Genomic DNA, 20544 nt, shown 5'->3' with positions numbered 1-20544 from the left:
ACTATCTCTAATGAGTTGGGGTGGTTCTGAAAAAAACCTTTGGTTTCAACTCGATCAGTATGCTCTGATCATCTTCTTTCAGATCACCCCAACTCATTATTTATTTTTTAAAACAAGTATTATTTATATGCAATTTCATGAAGATTAACTTTGATAAAGTATTTATTTTTATGAAGGTTGTTTTTATCCTGTGAAATCAATAAATGAAGACATGATTGAATGAACTTCAAAAAGAAGCTAATTTTTGTTTGATGCATTTGAATATTAGTATTCCTTTTCCTTTCTCTAAAATCATTTTTGCTTTCAGGTAAAAAAAACAAAAACTACCATTTTTACACTGTTCTGTTTGTTTTAAAGGCAGTGGACACTAATTTCTTGGTAACTCATGTGGAGAGGTTGATAGTGTAAAACATTGTAAGAAATGGCTCCTCTGAAGTAGGCCCTAATGTAGTTTTCGAGAAAGACATAATTTTCCACTCATTTGGTTTCGAGATCTCAGACATGTCAGATTTAAAATTTGAGACCCCGAAATCAAGCATCTTCATGTAACAAGGGTATTTTTTCTTTAATTAGGCCTATTATCTCGCAGCTTCGCCGACCGATTGAGCTCCAATTGTCACAGGTTTGTTATTTTATGCATATAGAAACTGATGCATTGACTCGTTGAGATACACCAACTGTAAAGACTAGTCTTTGACAAAATACATTTGTACCAATAGTGTCCACTGTCTTTACACCAGACATGCAGTGAGAGCCTTGTCAATTAATATTTCACACGGCTTATATTCAGAATAGAATGTTAGCTTGCAAATGCCCGCTCCAAAAACAATGTGAACCAGCCATAGTTTTCAATAAGATATAATTATAATCAATAGCAATGAATAATAATGGTAATTCACTGTTAATTACACCCAGTATACTTCAATGTGGTATTACAATTGAAGGCCACTCAACGTGATGTAAATTACACATTATTGCGCGCTGCATGAATGTATTATGGGGGCAAGTCTTTCACTACAAATATGTGATAATGAATTCGCCTGGCCAAGATTATGAGCAACCTTTCAACAACATGCACACACAGGTGGACTACAAAAATGCAGACTTGAACATTATTATAAAGTGGTTGAGTCTGACTACTTCAAATGCAGAGGTTTATCAATCAATCAGATAGCTTTTAGCAAGCTGCCTTTCAAAAAGCAGATAGTACATGACGAGTAAAATGTCACGTCAATCGATGACAAACCAAAGTGGCAGTGGATGTGACATTTTTTTTAAATATTGAAGCACATTGATCATGCTGATGATACATGTACACCTAAACCCTGAGTCAACCTGCAAAAACATTATCATATGTCATACGTACAGTACGTGTCTATAGAATTTTTTTAACCTATAGCGTGCACGCCTGTATCATCCGTAATTCATTGTAAACTGTCCACGTTGCACGCTTGATTCAATTAATTTAAAATGTAAGGAGCAATAAAGCATCTCACAAAAATATTAAATAATACACACAATATTAGTCTACATAACACAATTGTACATTGATGTGTACACGCCAAATGTTTGTGAAGGCATCATGTTTCTTAATGCTTACGTAGGTATGATATGTAACTCAATTATGAATTGATTTCTTCAACAAATTGTTATAAATTAAGATAGTAATGTAATTTACATTGGTTATTGAAATTGAACATAGCCACCAAACATGCCCAACAAGTGCATTGGGTCTAATGAATTTAATTAACTAAATTATAACAGTAATACTGAACATCTGGTTAAGTACATACAGTGTACACTGACATTTGTAATTCAATTTAATTCATCTTTAATGGTCCTACCCGTACCATCCCATGGAGGACAATTTCTTTGCATACGCACATGTAGGGTCTATTTTGATATGACACAAAATAAAACACACGTAATCATAATAATATGTACACTATATTTATAACTTAACTCAACTCAGCTGAAATTTAAGTCTACACAGCCATCACAGGTTTTATTTAAAAACACAAAGTTTCAGTTTACAGCAAGGTATCAAATTAACACTGGATCACAAGCCAGACGCCAGTGATTTTAGCCCTGGGCCAGTAAACTTAGTACAACCGGAAAAGTCCAACGATCCTGTGTTTTTCAATCAAATAATAATACTTCACTGTGTGCATTTATATTTTGTTAGATATTCAAGCGTTGACGTTCGGTGTGCTATTGTTTCAATTCCATTTGAGGACTGAAGCAAATATTACTTGCCGATCGGTATTTACTGAAATGTTCAGAGCTCATAAATTTGTTTATATTTAATTCTTTATTGTTCAGCGCCTTGAGTAGACTAGATCAAGGCAGTGCCAGATATCCAAGTGCTTTGTTAAAAGTCTGTACTAGTATTATTTCTAAAATTAAATAACTTTCCTCTTTGTGCTTATTTTCAAATAAAAGCAATTCATGTATGTTTTTCTATACTGTTACACTGTGATTTATAGTAAAGATTTAGAGTACAACAGCAGCCTTGTGGTCCTGTGGATGTTTCTCCTAAATTCAAGCACTATTATCGACAGCAAAAAGGGATTGGACAGACATGTGTGTAACAAGAAAAGAATATATAGTTCTTGAGATATGAACTTTTGAAATTTTGTACTTCCGGTTTCAACCGGAAGTAAAAGTCACATGAGGTCACGTTGTGCACGACTTTTGTAGCTAATTACAAGACCTTTTATATGCACCAAATATCTTGTGTGTGGCATTTGTAGTTCTCAAGATATGAACTCTCCAATTTTTAGCGGTTTTTTGAACGTAATGACGTCATCAATGACGTCATCATTCCAAAAATGTTGCTGTTTCGTCTACTCATTAAGATCAATATATATGGTAAGTTTCAGGTTCATACAAGCTTTAGTTTTTGCGAAAATCGCGCGAGAACGTTCGAGGAGAAGAACACGAAGAAAAAAAAAAAAAAGAAAAAAAACAGCTGGAACTTGAAATGATATTTTGAAGCCTGACCACGGGAATGAAAGCTTTGGCAAGATGGAATTTAGTGAATTAAATCAATGTAATTAGGACTGTGTCTGTGATATATAGAGTTAATATCGACAAACAATGTCTCCCTTCTCTGCACTTATCATAAATAATGAGTATTAGTTTTGTCAGTAAATACCACTAGTTCATTTGAGGGCCTTCTCCAAACCAAGGCTTCTTAGGCCCCAGGCTCTGGCTTGGGCTCCATTATCAATTCTTGAGCATTGTGAATTACATTGAACACTATCGAATGGCACTTCAACAATCAAACTGGAGCCTGAAGCTGGAGTCGTGAACCAAAGCCGATGTTTGGAAAATCCCCTCAGTAAAAAATTATGAGTTACAAATAATATGGAAGAATGTTATTTTATCAGAAGAATTTGTTGTGGAACTGTACCTCTTTCTTGTGGGCTGAAGCAGATCGTGAGCTGGATCTTGATGATCCACTGCTAGAAGACATGATGGAATTAGTCCCCTCACCAACGTAGAAACCTCGTCACCAGACGATCTAGATTAATCCCCATCTACAGTCATGCTGCGTAAATGTCACACACTGTATAGAGCTTATTATAGGTTCCTGACATAGAGCTCATGGGTTCAACGTCTCATTCATAAAAGCCAATCTAAAGAAGGAGGAAGAAAGACGACCAGATTTTATAAATCTTAAGGGCAAATGTGAATTTCTCTGAGCATAAAGCTGACACACATGAATGTTAGCCTGATTAAACATGGCTGATTGGCTGTCTGGATATGATGACAGCACTATAAAATGATGGTAAATCAATATAAATGTGGACCAGTAGTTTTGAGTACCCGCATAATACTCGTCGACGGAACCAAGTCAACTGCTGCTCCTGAAGTGTCGAGAGTCATGAACACATTCAGTGCATTCTGGGCTCAATACACACTGTCATGACTGTGTCTGTTCAAATCATGGGAACATTTTCCTTAGCTATTACAACAACCATCAAAACAGCAGTGGCAAAACTAAAGGGGAGGGAGCAGGGGGGGCGATAGCTCAGAAATCCCCCCCCCCCCCCCCTCCTTGAGATAAAAATAAAATGCACAAAAGAACGATTCAATCATTAAATATCCGCAACAGTCTTTGTCGCTGCAGTGCTTCCCCCACCAATTCCAAATAATAGTGTCATAACTACATAAAGGGACAGTATTGGTTTGTTAGGGGTGTTTGTTTATTAGTTTGTTTGTTTGTTTGTTTGTTTGTTTGCTTGTTGGGGTGGTTGCTTGTTGGTTTATTTTTGTGAGGGGTGTGGGGAATTGTTATCAGCTTTTTATAATTTGCACCTATTGAATAGCCTGGATGGATCATGGATCCGAGAGGGTCGGCTGTACCATTTTTTATTCATGACATTGTATTAGAAATCAAAGAAAAAAAGGATCTACAATTTTGTTCTTTTATGACATCCCAGTGTTTTAATTTTCATACTAATCTTTTTTACATACATGTACTTGTTGCATGAAGGCCTAATTCAACATCTTTGTGGACTGATATTTAAAAAATGAATAGTTATAAATTAATGAACTACCATTCTCCATATTATAGTTTGCAGGTTGAATCACATCCCTAAGTTTATTGATTGCCGCACCGTACACCTACATGTACTGTTGGCATGTTTCTATAGCTCTACTGTACATTATGAATGTGTGGACTTCAGATGTTAATTACATGTAGGTTTCTTAATTTACAGGTGCTACATGTAGGTGCAGGGTTGAGCTAGAAAACACCTTAAGGTGTAGCGGCTGTCAAAAATGTTCAACTATTTCACATTGGTGCGATGGCGTTCAATTTTTAGAACTTGTCATTTCTTATAGTATTATCAACAGCAGAAATGAAGATATTTTGAGAAAAAAACTAAATATTAAGGCCTGTTACTAAATGTTTCTAGAAGTTTAAATTTAAATTTCCCTCATAGAAGTGACCTCTTGTCTAGGAGGTCATTGTCCAGCAGTCTTAGTCTTCCTTTAAGAGCAATTACTATAGTTTTATATCAGCTCAGGACCACAAGGTGGTCGTTAGTGCCGACTGCATGGCTTTCACTCTAGACGTTTTGGAGCTCCTGATAAATGGCTTTATTGACAAAGAGTGGTCTTCAAAGTAATTGTTTGGCAAAAAAAAAACATTAATTTTTGAAGGAAAAAAAAAACATTTGTTTTTGGATTTATGGGTTTCAAATTATAGGCCTACACGTTTTTCTTTTAAAGATGCTACAATTGTCAGATTTTTTGCCCCAAACATTAAAAAATAGATTTTTTTGAGTGAATGGTATTTCAAAGAGTATCACCCGCTCTAACGAAAAAAGGTTTAACTTTTACTTTTAATGGTCAGGAACCATGACAAAAATTTAAAACGTTTCTTATAAAACACAAAAACTAATTTTGAGCACTTTATGTCACTGACTACTAATAATTTGCGGACTTTTTTTAGCCATGGCTCAAATGAAAGCTTGTAACTTTCTCGACCCCCATCAAAATACCTATTGAATTTTAAATCAAAATTTTGGGGTCAAATCGGCCAAAAATCTGACATAGCATCTTTAACACCCTTCTGATCAATACATAGAAATTGCAATTAATGACCTTACATGTATTAGCACTGAGATGATGGTAAGTAAAGTTGTAGTTAGCAAAATTTGAAGGTGTCTTTTTCTCTCCATGCACTGGATTGCACATAATACTTTGTACAAACATGAAAATTTATAGACAATTTTGACATGTATGATTTGAGAACTTTTTGCTATCAGGTACAATCACATATGGAGTGGAGCAACATAGATTCCCTTCATCAATATCAACCCACACAGCCCAAACTCTGAATGATAATTTCCTTCCAATTTCCAACCTGCTTAGGGGCACCTAGAGGCAAATCCTCCCCATACACACACACACACACGTCGCCACTGAGACTGCAACGCTTTATGTACTGTGTGGAGGTACAATCATTGTGAATCACGCATAATGACATGTACCTAATGCATGGATGAATATAGTGCATCTACTTATGGTGAGGGGAGCAGTCGGGCACACGGGATCTGATGTTATTCATTGTACATCGTAATCTTATCAACACTCATATAAAAATAATCAGGTCAGGATGAATAGGGGATGAGGGGGAATTAATTGATGGGGTGGAAAACTGACTCTGCTAAATGCAAACAGTGTCAAATTGTAGATCACATACTATCATAAATTTGTTTATGAAATTCTGGATAATGTTATGCACACCGTACAATATATGCAATGCATATTGTCTGCAGCATACACACACGCACGCACATATTGTACACATTTAATGCGCATCATTCATCCTTTTGGGAACACATTCCTGGACACAAGCATGAAATGAGCAACATCTGGACGGAAATTACATATAGTGCAATGAAGCATGTATCCCAAATATTTCATCCTCCACACAAATAAAAATAAAAAATTCCAAATAATATTGTCAGCTGGGCTAACATGTGATGATTGATTTCAACAATCTAGTTTATGAATACAAAAAATGAGAAGTATGTTAGGCCAAAAACTATCTGCATACTTACAGTACAATGCAAGCTTGTTGGTTACTTTTTGTAAAAATCCTATATGCTCAACTTTTACTCCAAGGATCAAAATTGACTTCAGGCTTGAGGCCAGAAACGCGGTTGAACAAGTCCGGCAGTCTTGTGTTTTTCAATTGAATAAAATAATGGACATGTACATAACTGTGTAGTAGCATAAAAAAAACAAGGAATGTTGGCTTTTTGAGTCTAATAAATATCTGACAATTTTGTTTAGGCCTAGTAAAATAAAATACATGTTACTCGGCCCTGCTCGCTCCAAACTTGGATGTCGCATTTTTGTCATTTATTATTAAAAAAAAAAAAAACTTTGATTGGCTTATTTATTTTTTTAATAACGTGAATCAAATGTTGCTACAAACTATCTGTTTTTAGTTTGCATTTATGGCTTTCCATAGCTTTTCAACCTCAGTTGTCAAAAACTTGGTCGGTTACTTTGATAGAAAGGTCTGTATGTTATGGCGCCCATCTCAGACATATGGCGGTCATCTTTACAAAAGATAAAAACAAAATGGAAAATAACAAATACTGAACAAAGACCTCTCTAACCAACATTTTTAAAAGTCCAGATGAGCAGCATGTTATTTTTTTCACATGGCCTTAATACTATAAAAACTTCAGGAAAAGATTCTTTCTTATTTTAGACTAATGGTCTTGTAAAAAATATTATGACCTGGGCCCAATTTCTTAGAGCTGCTAAGCACAAAAATTTGCTTAGCATCGAACATACTTCCTTGATAAAAACAGGATTACTAAACAAATTTCCTGCTTTGTTATCAGGCGTTGAACTTTGTTGTTGAGGGGGCCTACCACAGCAAAAAAGCAAATGTAGGGCACTATGTCACCTGCTGTGGGTGCCATTGTTTATTTTATGTTTTCCTATTTCTGTTACATTTTGAAATAGTTTACTTTTAATCATACTAGAATGTGTTAATTTTCTTAGAACTTATATTTTTATTTTGTTTTATAGTTAATATAAGACACAATTATGTGGATCACATAAGTGATTTTAATTCTTCTTCATGTTGTTGTCTCATATTGGCCCATCTCTGGCATGTCTAGTGGTAGTTTTGCCCTTTTTTCTTTTCATGTATCATACGTGTATAAAATGTGATCACATTTCAACTACACACAATCAAAATGTTGGAACACTCTAAGCCATTCATGATTACAAAATTAAGAATTTTTCAATATATACTAAAAAGTAAGGCCAAGTAAAATAAATAACACGTTGCTCGTCCGGACTTTTTGAAAAAGTTGGTGAGGGAGGTCCTTGTTATTTGTTATTTTCAATTTTTTTTCAAGATGGTCACCATGTCTAATATGGCCGCCATATCATATTTGTGAAGATGGTTTTTATGGTTTTATGAGTATGTTCTGTATGTCCTGAAATTCTGTGTGTGTTTCTGTGTCTATTTTGATACATTGTTATTCTTTCCAAAGAGTTACTCTCGCTTTTGCTCCAAAGTTATTCTGTGTGTGTAGCATCACGCCATGGTGCATAAAACAGTGGCATGCAAACGTGAAGGGCAAAACGCTTCAAAACCAAGTTTCTCATGCGTTTTGATGGCGTTTTTTGTAGGCCTACATATGCAAGAAAGATGATGAAATTGCTCAATAAAAATGAAAGGTACAACTGAAATAGCTATCAATAATGTAAATTGACTTCAATTTATTTTATTTATTTATTATTTTATTAAAAAAATCGATGCGGCCGCCAAAATCGAGGCGGGCGGGGACAAGCAACATGTTATTTATATTACTTGGCCTAAAATAGAGGCATTCATTTTGTTAATAACAATTAGTAATTTATGTTTTAGACTTGGTTCAACTATAACATAGGCCTCATAAAATTAAAAATTGTGGCACGGTTGTAAAAACCAATTGCCTTTGTTTGCAGTTTACTTTTGTATTTCTACTGAAGACAATCAGAGCATACTGATCGAAGCATTGAGTTATCGGCTTCCTTTCAGAACCATCAACACTAGTTGCGATAACGTAACCCTCCTCGCCATCGGGAGGAGGGTTATCGCAACTAAACCAACACTAGGTTTTCACATGGTGTGGTGTTTGCCGCAAATCTAACCTAATTGTTAACAATAACATTAACAAGTAGGCAGTGTAATAATAATAGTAAAGTAAGTAGAAATGATTAAGTCATAATCATCATCTATAGTTTGAATTTGATATGACATGATAATGACAACAATCAACTTCATGACCATGATGACTCTAATTACTAACCGCCACCGGCCTTCAGTTTGGCGTAAATTATTTTTCACTTGCCTAATATTATTAATAATTGTTTTTTTTTTACCCCGCCAAAAATAAAAACAGGGAAATACAAGTTTGTTGTTTGTTGTTTATCTGATCTTCCCCTCGATCCTCATCAAGGGAATTTGGCAAACTCCCACAACAAGGGAATGTAAACACCAACATTATGACCAAGCTGGCAACAACCGATCTCTCTCATACAAATATTGTTTTAACATCTATGATCTAGATGATTTATGAGTTGCACAACCACAAGTCGAGAAATTGTGATACAATATTTATTCTAGTCATTGTGAAATCAGCGGTAAGCTGTTTTTTTTTATTTAAGTAAGTTGCAATTTTTAAGAATTTAAAAAATTAATACGAAACATCTAGAAACTAGCCTTTATTAATATTAATGTTTCTAGAAAGTACTAGAAAAAGTAGAAGTAGGCCCCCTACGACGTAGAGTACCGTAGAAGTACAAAACATGAATTAAATAAATATGAGCGAAAAGGGTGACGACACAGCATAAATGAACTCTAGATCCTGATATCGATGCCTAAAATTATTTTTATTGGGATTTTTTTCTCGAAAAGACCGAGACAAAAGAGTAACCCCAAACCAAGTCAACATTCATCTGGCCTCAAAACACAACTGTCACTCACACAATTTGACGACGTCCGTGTTTGTTGTTATTTTTTTAAGCTAGATTTTAGTTTGACGGCAATTTTCTAGTATATAGGTCTTAAATTTTCACACAAGCAATACTCAAAACAGTTCATAAAATTTAAGGATACTCACATCTGTTTACACTTCAACAAATGAGAAGAAATTCCGTCGTTACGTTGCAAATATTTTGAGAAGGTTGACGCTCCCATATTATTCATTTAAATCGCCGCCATCTTGTTATCAATTTTGTCACGTGATCTCCTGTAATGTTTATTCATTTTATGACGCGTGCGCTCTGTGATCCTGACTGACAAAGTTTTGGGGTTTTGGGTTTTTTTTTTTTTTTTTTTTTGGGGGGGGGGTCATTATGGGGTTCTTTCTGGAAATAATCACAGTATTTATGGATGATGGTTTTGATGATGCGGCATCATCTTTTTATATAACTGCTAATTAGGACGCAAAAGGTTCTAAGTTCCGCTATTAAAGGAACACGTTGCCTTGGATCGGACGAGTTGGTCAAAACAAAAGCGTTTGTAACCGTTTTTTATAAAATGCATATGGGTAGAAAGATGTAAAAGTAGAATACAATGATCCACACAGACATGCCTCGAAATTGCGTGGTTTTCCTTTTACCTCGTCGACTAACACGTCGGCCATTTATGGGGGTCAAAATTTTGACTCCCATAAATGGCCGACCATGTTAGTTCGCACAGTAAAAGGAAAACCACGCAATTTCGAGGCAAACTTGTGTGGATCATTGTATTCTACTTTTAAAACATCTTTCCAACCATATGCATTTTATAAAAAACGGTTACAAACGCTTTTGTTTTGACCAACTCGTCCGATCCAAGGCAACGTGTTCCTTTAACATTGTTTTACATGGGCCACTATTTGGACTACTACCTCGCCATGCTCGGGGTAATCGAACTCAAAGTAGACGTGGGTCAAAAAGAGTAATTGAAAATTAAAATAAACAATTTGAGTTTTTTTTAATACGGTGTCTAAACTGCTTATAACAATTCGAAAACGCAAAATTAATGTTTTTATTACACCACGGAGGTCAACACTAAGGCCCCCTCTTTATAAAAACCCAGTCTCAGTCTTTAGTCTTTATAATCACGTTTGGCAGATGTTTTGTTGGTCGCGCGAGATTATCCATGTGCTTTAGTTTTGACTAATTGTTTGATTAATTATTTAATTAAAATGACCCCAGGAGACTTTTGAAGTATACCAGTACAAGTTTTGTGCTTTTTGTTTCCAAAACATGTTGGGTTTTATTTACTTGTCATCATAGCTAGATATTATATAAATTTAAGTAAACAAGCTGGTTATAAACGATTACTGAGCTTCTGAACTGAATCACAGTTTATTAGATTGAAGGCATACAACCTCTTTGGGGACCTTTGGAAACTTTTACTGCGGTCCCTTTTTTGGAAGCATCTACAAACAAATAAACAAACAAACTAAATAAATCAATAACATAATAATAAATTAAAATAATTATTTTCAGTTTTCAGTGTAGCTTTTTCCTTATCGCTTTTATATGGTCCGTTGTTACTCCTTGCTTTATTTTTCATGTACAATGCTATAATTTTATTAAGATGAAAGAATTCAAAAAAATTGTTTACTGCAAAACTCAAAAACTTGCTCTCTGCAAAAACAAACTGCTTTTGCGTGTTTGTTTGACCGCTGTTCTCTTCTCCGCCATTAGAGGGCGCTCGTCTCTTTTGTCCAGTCCCAGTCTTTCAGAAACAGTCTGGATCATCCCCACCGCTAGAAAATGCACTTCACACGTAAACGTAATGAATTGGAAAAAACAGTGTGACAGGTCAAGACCTACTGGGTTACCGAAGTAACATGGCGGAAGGTGCAACTTGGTTCAGGGATTTGTGTTTGTGGAAAAAGGCTACGGTTATCGTTGGGTCCGGAGCCGTTATTACTGGGGTTGTCTACGCAATCCTTAGACACAGGAGGAAGTCTGCCGAGCTTCAAGGGGGTGACATGGCCATCCAGGAGGTTGCAGAGACGGTATGAAAACATTGATTTTTGGCAATCGGATTTCTTCTCTTGTTCAATTATTAAGTGTGTGTGAACCAATGGCGAGTTTGACTGCAAGCAAGGGACACCCAAGCAAGTGGTTTACACTTGTTTCTTTTACTGTTTAGTTACACTACACGGAAAAGTTTCCGCATGGCGCCACCACTTTTTCATTCGAAATGAAATAATATAGTATCTAATTTACCTCAATGAGATATCCCTTTTTGTAAAAATGAGTGAAAAAGTGGTGGCGCCATACGGAAAGTTATCCCACTACACTACAAACTGTACAGAGTAGGGCTAAAATTCTGCATCCATCTGCCCTTTTTTTTATCTTGCTGAAAGGGGCCACCACTTTTTCACTAATTTTAACAAAAAGGGAAATCTCTCGGTCACCCCTCAATTGACAATTGAGGTATCCTGGTGTCATGTGTTTTCAGTAGGATAACAGGAAAATTGTTCACAATCAAAAACTAAATATTTTTTTTTTCAAATCATCTAGCCAATTTTTTAACAATAACACTTTCACTTCATGGTGTGTTGAAATTTTTAAAGTTTTGGTTTTGCGTTGCGAGAGACAGTCCGCCATTGACAGTGCTTACAAGTGCATGCACAACATTGGAGCAACGTCATATGTTTTCACACCTTTCATTGGTTGGTATTTTATTGAATATTCAGAAGCTAGTATGGCGGGCAAAGTAAATCAAAAATATTATTCCTATTATTCAATTAGTACTTAACAAATTTAATTACATTTTTGTCCTAAGGCATTATGGCTACTATATTAGAATCCAGAGATATCATAAGGCATGAAAGTAAAACACCCCACCCCCCCCCCCCCCCCCCTTGATGCACTCACACTTCATAACAATCCGTTTTCCCCATTTCAGACCAGTAATGTTTGGTTTCAGGAGATAAGAAACCAATCTATGATATTTTCTCTTAAATGTAGACTTAATATTTATTACGCTTATCGGAATTTATAACAGTTATGCAGTAAATAAATTTAAAAAATTGTTGTCATTTTCACTTAAAATATTTTAATATTTTCCCCACATTTGCGCACCATAGAATCCCAAATAGTAACCACCTCACGTGATCAATCTAGTGACTAAAGCAGAATGAAACTCAATCTAGCAGATAGTAGTTTTGTTTTGAACTTTCGAGGTTGGATGATGTTTCTTTGACTCACTTGAATGTTGGCATAATAATGCACTAGTGATTAGTACCAAAAATCAATCATTTTATAAATGTTTGAGCATAACCAACGACAGGAAACTTTATTCTCAGCATGATTAAGCCTGATGAAAATACAGACCGTGAGTAAACTGCATAGCTTCTGTCACCGGTGCAGCTTGCACAATTTCGCAGTAAACGGGAATCAAAGTTGGGGACCGAAAACATATGAGGGTCGATAACGTATGACGCTACGATAAATTATTTCAAATCATCATACATATCGAATAAAAAAGTGGTGGCGCCATACAAATAGAAGTTTGGTTGGTTGGTTATCCTGTTTTTATCAAGGAATATATTTCATGCTAAGCAAATTGTTGTGCTTAGTTAGGCTTAGCACAAGCACTTAGCAGGGGTCGCACTGAGAATATTGACAACTCACAACTACTCACGGCAACTCACAACAACAAATTTTAAATGCACTTTATGAGAACAATTGAACATAAGATGCAGAAGAGTTATATGCATCTACTAAATCACTTTCAAACGGTTGAAAAATATATTTTTTTTCCTGTGAAAAATAGTTTTTTTTTAACCAGATTTAGTAACGAACGGTAATATCAGCCGTGTTGTCTTTTGACATACCTGTATGATACCATTAGCATTACACCGCAAAGGTAATACAAAATGCAAGATGATTATTTACCATTTTATTTATGTGCCTCTCATGGAGTTGGAACAAAATATGATATTTAGATCTCCCCTTGAAACTTCAAATTCCAGATTGGCGGCTTAGTAATTTTACATTACAGAAATAAGCAGCAGCTAATACCAAAAAGAAGGCAAAAATACAACTCAACCCTTAGAATTTACCCCAGCAGTATAATGGTAACATCCAGGTACTACAGGTACTGTACGTCGAAAGACAACATGGCAAATTTTTGCGGTCGTTACTAATTCAGGGTAAAACAACCTTTTTTTTTGCAGTTAAAAATACAATTTTTTCAACAGTGAGTTAGATGCATACATGTACGACTCTTTTACATTTATTTGATGGTGGACTTATGTTCTTTTAAAGTGCATTAAAAATTTGTTGTCGTGAGGGGTTGTGAGTTGTCGGTATTTAGTGCGACCGCTTAGCAGCTCTATGAAATTTGGCCCTGATCTGTAGCAGAAGTATTGTTGCAAGAGTTTTTATTTTCCTGAATATGTCCATTTAAAATGTACATATTCTTTTACATATAATATTTCAGGATTTACCGGAGAAGCGCATCTTGGTTTTGGGTCTTGATAACTCCGGCAAAAGCAGTCTGCTACGCTGCCTGACACATTCTGAAAGCTCAGGGCCTCCAGATCCAACAGAAGGTTTCAATGTAATGTGCGTACAGACAAAAGCTGCTACACTCAACATATGGGAAGGTAAAGTCTTGTTTCTTTCTTGAATCTTTTTAAATTGTGGTGTAGAGTAGGTATGTAGGTTTAGTTCCTAACTAGGAGATGTTGAGTTGGGCCTGATACTTCATGGAGGCAACGAAGGCGATTGCCTCCAAGCCCCTTGGTCATTGCCTTGGTGCCCTTAAAATGCTATACACAGTAGAAACTGTGCCCTGTCATAGGGTGCCCTGTAGCAAGGAGAAAATGCCTTGGTGCCCTTGCCTTTTCAAAAACGAGACATACAGGCCTGAGTTGGGTGATCTGCAAATCGATAGCCTACGGGGTTCTGGGCCCTCAAAGTATGGTTGAACCACACGCCTAGTCGGACTATGTCCATTAAAGCAGTAGTTTCAGGTTTCATTTTAGTGATCCTTCTTTTTAAAGTTCTTGTATGCATCTCGTTTCTAGCTTTGTTATGGGCAGCTCTTCATCTTTTTATGCTTTCATCAGGTCCCTGAATCCAAGTTTTATAAAGTAAAAAAATTACATTGCTTTTGTAGCCACTGCTTATAATGCAGTCCTGAACCAAACAGGCCCAATTTCATGGATCTGCTTACTGTAAGCAAAGAATCAGCGCTTATGGAAGCAGGGAATTCTGTCAAGCAAATTTTCACTGGCTAGCTACATGTAGCGCAGAAAGGCCTTAATTTTACCTGTAAAGTGTTCTTGCAATCGGTGACCTGGCAGCTATTCAGTTTAGCTTTTAATATTGAGTTTCTCTCGTTCTCCCCCCCTGCCCCCAAGAAGAACAAAAACATGGGAAGAAGCATCATGGGCGAGCGGTTAAGAGCACTGAATTCAAACTTCTGACCAGCAGAGTGTGGGTTCGAATCCCCATCCATGACACTTGTGTCCTTACGCAAGACAGTTAACCATTGCTTCGTCCTTCGGATGGGACGTAAAGCCGTTGGTCCCATGTGTTGTGTAAACGCATGTAAAACAACCCGTGCACTTATCGTAAAGAGAGGGGGTTCGTCCCGGTGTTCCTGGCTGGATTGGCAGCATATTGCGCCACAACACCTTGTAAACCATTACATGGTTGCTAAGGATTAGGGTTTATATCTCAAACTTCGTCCAACTCCTTGCAGTAATAATACCTGGCGCTTTGTATCCTTTGGCAAAAGGCGCGTTATAAATACGGTTATTATTATTATTGTTTAGACAATTGGTCATAAAATCATAATAATATTTTGCTGTTCTAGTTGGTGGCCAACAGAGTGTGCGCCTGTACTGGGAGAACTTCATCAAAGGAACTGACGTCTTAGTATTTGTTGTTGATGCCGTTGATGAGGCACGCTTACCAGAAGCCAAAGAGGAACTGCACAAACTTCTTGCCGATGAAAGGCTCAAGTGTGTGCCCCTGGTTCTCATTGCAAATAAACAGGTAAAGTGTCTCCTATTAGGTGGTTTCAAGACAAAGTGTAATAATAATATAATAAAATAATAATAACAATATAAAACCAGCTCTTATATAGCGCGATTCCAAAGAAATGATCAATGCGCTTTACACACAAACAATAGCAAATATAATACACTAGAATAAATAAGTTTTGAGGTTGCGTTTGAAAGCGGAAACTGTTTGAGAGGACCTTGTGGTATTTGGTAATGAGTTCCAGAGAGTTGGCTCGAAAACACTGAATGATCCATCGCCTACCCGCCTGCTACTCTTAGGGATGGACAGACGAGTAACGTCCCGGCTCGATCGCAGGCCTTCCCTAGATGGTACATGGGTGCTATGCAGTCTTTTAGGTAGACAGGCCTCAGGTTTGTGGTCCAGTGTACAAATTTGAGCCATGTAAACTGTAATGATTTCGTTTGTGAAGATCACCAAAGTCATAATCATAGAGCTATACATGTCATCAATATTTGAGTTTTGCCAAGTTGAGGGTACATGTAATCTCGGTCCAACCGAGACCCGACAACTCATGAGGGACAAAGCAACCTGGCACCACTTCATCAATGCTGCTTCTACTATTCCGTCTAAGGACGAAGTATGATGATGATGAAATGCCCCAAAATGGGAACAATTTAATGAGAAGATCAATCTATACATTAACAAATTTTCCAAAAATGACCGACCCGACTCCCATTGAACGTTGATGAACTTCTATTATGTACACAGCAGCAAGGTATTAGCGCACAGATTATAACACTCAGGCCTGGAATTTCATCCAAGAGTGCAAATCTGTTCTCATTTTGCAGAAGGTATTTCCTGTTGAAAATCTTTAGTTCCTGTTGATATAATTCCGTATTTTCTTATTTTTTAGTTTGTCTATTTTTCCATGTTCATCGCCCTAGAGCATGTTTACATGATTAGGGCGCTATATAAGTTTTGGTATTATTATTATTACTATTATTATTATTATTATGAGCAAGTTTTGAAGGGGCACCAGGGCCCGATTTTATATAGCTGCTTAGCACAAAAATTTGCTAAGCATGAAATTTCTTCCTTGGTATAAAAACCGGATTACCAACCAGGTTTCAATTTGTTGCATAGTTCTTGTTACTGGTATTCAGCTGTTGTTTGCTCATCCTGAAAATTACGTTGAAATTTGGTTGGTAATCCTGTTTTTATTAAGTAAGAAATGTCATGCTAAGCAAATTTTTGTGCTTAGCAGCTCTATGAAATTGGGCCCAGGGCAACAGAGGCCTTGGCTTCTGTGTAAATCCAGGCACGAATCTTAGTAATCAGCAAAAATATAAAATACTAACTGCAATTTGTTTCCCTTTTTCGTTCTTTAAAAACCAGGATCAGGCCACAGCGAAGCGGGGAGCCGAGTTTATATCAGCCCTCAGTCCATCCGTCCCGTCCCAAGAACGAGAGGTCCATGTAGTGGAGACACAGACAGTACTGAACGCAGGAAGCGACAACGTCAAACAAGTCATGGAATTAATGGTATCCTTGTCCAAGGACTGAGAGAGAGTTCAATGCCACATTTTATTATATAATTGCTTTGTATATCTCTGACAAACTTGTGAGTGAAAAAAAAAGAAAAAAGAGCCAGCAGCTTCCAGTAACGACCCCTAGGCTGTTTTTTTAAAAGAACCATGAATCGTATTGAGGCTATATACACTGCCATATATGTAGCTCCAGAAACTACCTTTTTTAAAAGACTAATCCTACAACCACTTTACTTCATGCTTGGGTGTCAAGCAGATAATATTTTTGGGACGGTCCTAGGGTGGCAATTAACAGGTTAAACAGCAATTGGGAAAAGGGTATACAGGTTTAGGGAAGGGGGATTGAGGTTAAGCGAACATTGATTTTGTACCCAAGCACAGATTGAGATCTGTAACATTTGCAAACCCTGACTCTCGAAGCCACAGGTGCCCTTAATCCTCCAGTAATCTCTTCTCCTAATCCAATCCACACCAATACTTTTGGACTTGGATAAGATTGGAATGCCTGGCCCAGTTATACGCTGTTGTAATGTTATCTGGGCCCAAGTCCTCCATTCCTCAGGCATGCAACCGCGGAATTCCGCATTTTTTAACAACGTGATTTTTTGTTTGTTAGCCTAATATATGCCTGTATATGACTGGCAACAACAGTGTACAACTACAATCATGTAAAATAAGCCTAGTACATCATGTACATGCTAACAATGCACCTAAGAGCATAATAAACCTCAACATTTTCTAGGGTACCATTGTGGGTATCATGTCCTGTGGCGTTTTGGCTGCCTCGCTCCGCACTTGCGTTGTGCCTTTGAAAATTTTCCTTTTTTTTGTTTTCAATGGGCAGTTGCATGCCTCATTCCTCTGGAAACCTTCATATTGGGAAAAAAAGGATAAAGATGATTTTGAAGGGTGAGGGTTTATGATAGAAACTGTTACTTATTGGTACACAAGCAACAATGGGACGAGGGGAAGGAAGACTTGAATTTTAAGCTGAAGCTACATCTGTTGGTTTATTACCTGCTATTATGAGCATGGTGCTGAACTGTTATCGGTCAAGAACCAATCACAGGATGTCCTACAAAGACGCATGTACATGGCTCAGGGAAACATGAGTGATGTACTGTACATGTATCCCACGGGGGTTATCATTTTGAACATGACGACTGTTGGTCGATTCCATTGTGGTCCAGCGGTCAGACTGCTAGACTTGCAATTACAAGGTTGTGGGTTCGAATCTCCCAAGCTAACCGCTGATTTTCACACTGACTAGAGTAAGTATCGTCGTCTAATACTGAATCACAATTTGTTGATTTGTGCAATTCATAATCGTAGACGTTAAACCAATGTTTAGTATGAGAGAGATTGGCTGTTGCCGGCTTGGTGTTTATATCCCCTCGTTGGAGTTTGATGAGTTCCCTTGATGGGAAGATCATCTCATAAAACAAAAACAAAAAACGGCTTTGTACCATAGAAGAAAAAGCACATCAGCTGACGTCACCTGGACAATTTTTTAAACATTATTGAAGAGATTCATTTATTGGAATAAGGAATCTTTCAATTTTTAATCTACTACAATGTATTCCTATATTCTTGCTCTTAATGTATAGATGTAGAATTTTGTTAATCTATTGCATCTATAAAATGTGTATTGCACATCTTTGAGAACTTATATAAGGAGGTGGTGCTGTATCCATGTAACTTCCTTTGATAAAAGTACATTTTTGTTAAAAGTAACCCCCTCTTTTCATCATACCCCTAAACAGCAACAGCAACCCAAACTTTCTACAATGCTCTTCTTCTGATGGTTAAAACGAACATATAGAGAGTATGTAGTTAAAGGCAGTGGACACTATTGGTAATTACTCAAAATAATTATCAGCATAAAACCTTACTTGGTAACAAGTAAGGATTTATGATAACAATTATTTTGAGTAATTACCAATAGTGTCCACTGCCTTTAATGTGCCACTGCTCTAACAACTAGGCAGTTTGAATCCTAAGCAGCAGGTACCGCATCGACTTCAAACTGCCTCTAGTTGTCGGGCTAGCTCGGTGGTCTAGTGGTAAGACATCTCCTTTAGCAATGCAAATGTCTTGGGTTTGAATCCCACCCGAGTGATTTGCCTATAGATTTTGTGTTCACAGATTTCTGGAAAGTACTTAGCTTAATACATATCGGTGTAAGGGTAAAAAAAACAGAAACCAAAGACCTACATGTATTGTACATTTCCCTAACCATCTATTTTGAACTTATCCAATGCAAGAATAATTTCCTGCAAGGTGTTTCCCTTACTGGGTAACATTGACTAAGGCTCTTGGCTTTGACTGCATTGATAAGGTTATAGAATAGGAATGCTGACCTTAGCCACAGCCACATGTGGTAATGGTGTAAGACATGTTGGTTATTGTCAGAGACCAGTATTTTCACTTGGTGTATCCGAACATATGCATAAAATAACAAACTTGAGAAAGGCTTCAGGCCTGAAGTCTTTCTCAAATTTTTTGTGAGAAATTACCTCTTCCTCAAAAAATATTTTACTTCAGAGCGAGTTGTTTCTCACAACGTTTTATACTATCAACAGCTTTCTGTTGCTCATCACCAAGTAAGTTTTTATTAATACATATTTTGGATCTGGGTTAGTACTGCAAGCAATCTCCCAATTTGGGATGTATAGGTTGCAGGTGAGTATTGACCAAACATGTCCAGGGGTGGATTTCACAAAGATTTAGGACTAGTCTTATCTCGAGTTAGGACCAGTTACTCGTCCTAACTTAGGACTATCCATGCAATTTGTATATCTCCCTAACTCTTTGTGAAATCTACCCCTGTGCCTTTGATAGCAAAGTATACCTCTGGGTTTTGGTTTTTGGATTTGCTAGTTTTGTTTCAATCCTATATAAATGTAGATATATACAACAAAACAAGCCTGTGTAAATTTCATTTCAAAAGCGTTTTTGAGAGATCATCAATCTGGAGTGGTTATGTCCACACATAACCCGTAATTAGAATACACAATCTGGGAAACGTTTCTCAGATTGAAAAGTTCTTGAATTCCTTTTTCTAAAACCACATTCCTTTGAAGGGCATTGTTTCTCAACATGTATTTATAGCTGCAGTGCTACTTACCAAGTACGTTTTTTTGTATGGCCATTAAAGGAACACGTTGCCTTGGATCGGTCGAGTTGGTCTTTGAAAAGCGTTTGTAACCATTTGTTATCAAATGCATATGGTTAGAAAGATGTTTTAAAAGTAGAATACAATGGTCCACACAAACATGCCTCGAAATTGCACGGTTTTCCTTTTACCTCGTCGAGTAACACGGTCAGCCATTTATGGGAGTCAAATTTTTGATTCCCATAAATGGCCGACTGTGTTAGTTCGCAAAGTAAAAGGAAACCTCGCAATTTCGTGGCAAATTTGTGTGGATCATTGTATTCTACTTTGAAAACATCTTTCCAATCATCTGCATTTTAT

At 36.8% G+C, this 20544-nt stretch overlaps 2 protein-coding genes across 2 annotated transcripts in view; one reads left to right on the top strand and one right to left on the bottom strand.

Moving 5' to 3' along the window:
• LOC139941130 (uncharacterized) overlaps window positions 1–9750 on the bottom strand; it is a 36923-nt gene extending 27173 nt beyond the window's left edge. Inside the window, exons 1-2 of the mRNA XM_071937575.1 lie at window positions 9654–9750; window positions 3416–3641 (exon numbers count right to left, since the gene is read on the bottom strand). Of these exons, the coding sequence (XP_071793676.1) occupies window positions 3416–3478 (63 nt within the window). The 5' untranslated portion in view covers window positions 3479–3641; window positions 9654–9750. The remainder of the gene's footprint in view (window positions 1–3415; window positions 3642–9653) is intronic.
• Window positions 9751–11283: 1533 nt separating this feature from the next.
• LOC139941129 (ADP-ribosylation factor-like protein 3) lies at window positions 11284–20299 on the top strand. The gene is made up of 4 exons (XM_071937574.1): window positions 11284–11549; window positions 13988–14153; window positions 15371–15552; window positions 16918–20299. Exons 1-4 carry the CDS (start codon window positions 11379–11381, stop codon window positions 17083–17085), a joined length of 687 nt encoding a protein of 228 aa, XP_071793675.1. The 5' UTR covers window positions 11284–11378; the 3' UTR covers window positions 17086–20299.
• Window positions 20300–20544: the final 245 nt, after the last annotated feature.

This window comes from Asterias amurensis, chromosome 8 (assembly GCF_032118995.1).
Source record: "Asterias amurensis chromosome 8, ASM3211899v1".
Taxonomy (NCBI): Eukaryota; Metazoa; Echinodermata; class Asteroidea; order Forcipulatida; family Asteriidae; genus Asterias; species Asterias amurensis.
The sequence above is the reverse complement of the archived record's forward strand: the minus strand, read 5'-3'. Positions and strand labels throughout refer to the sequence as shown.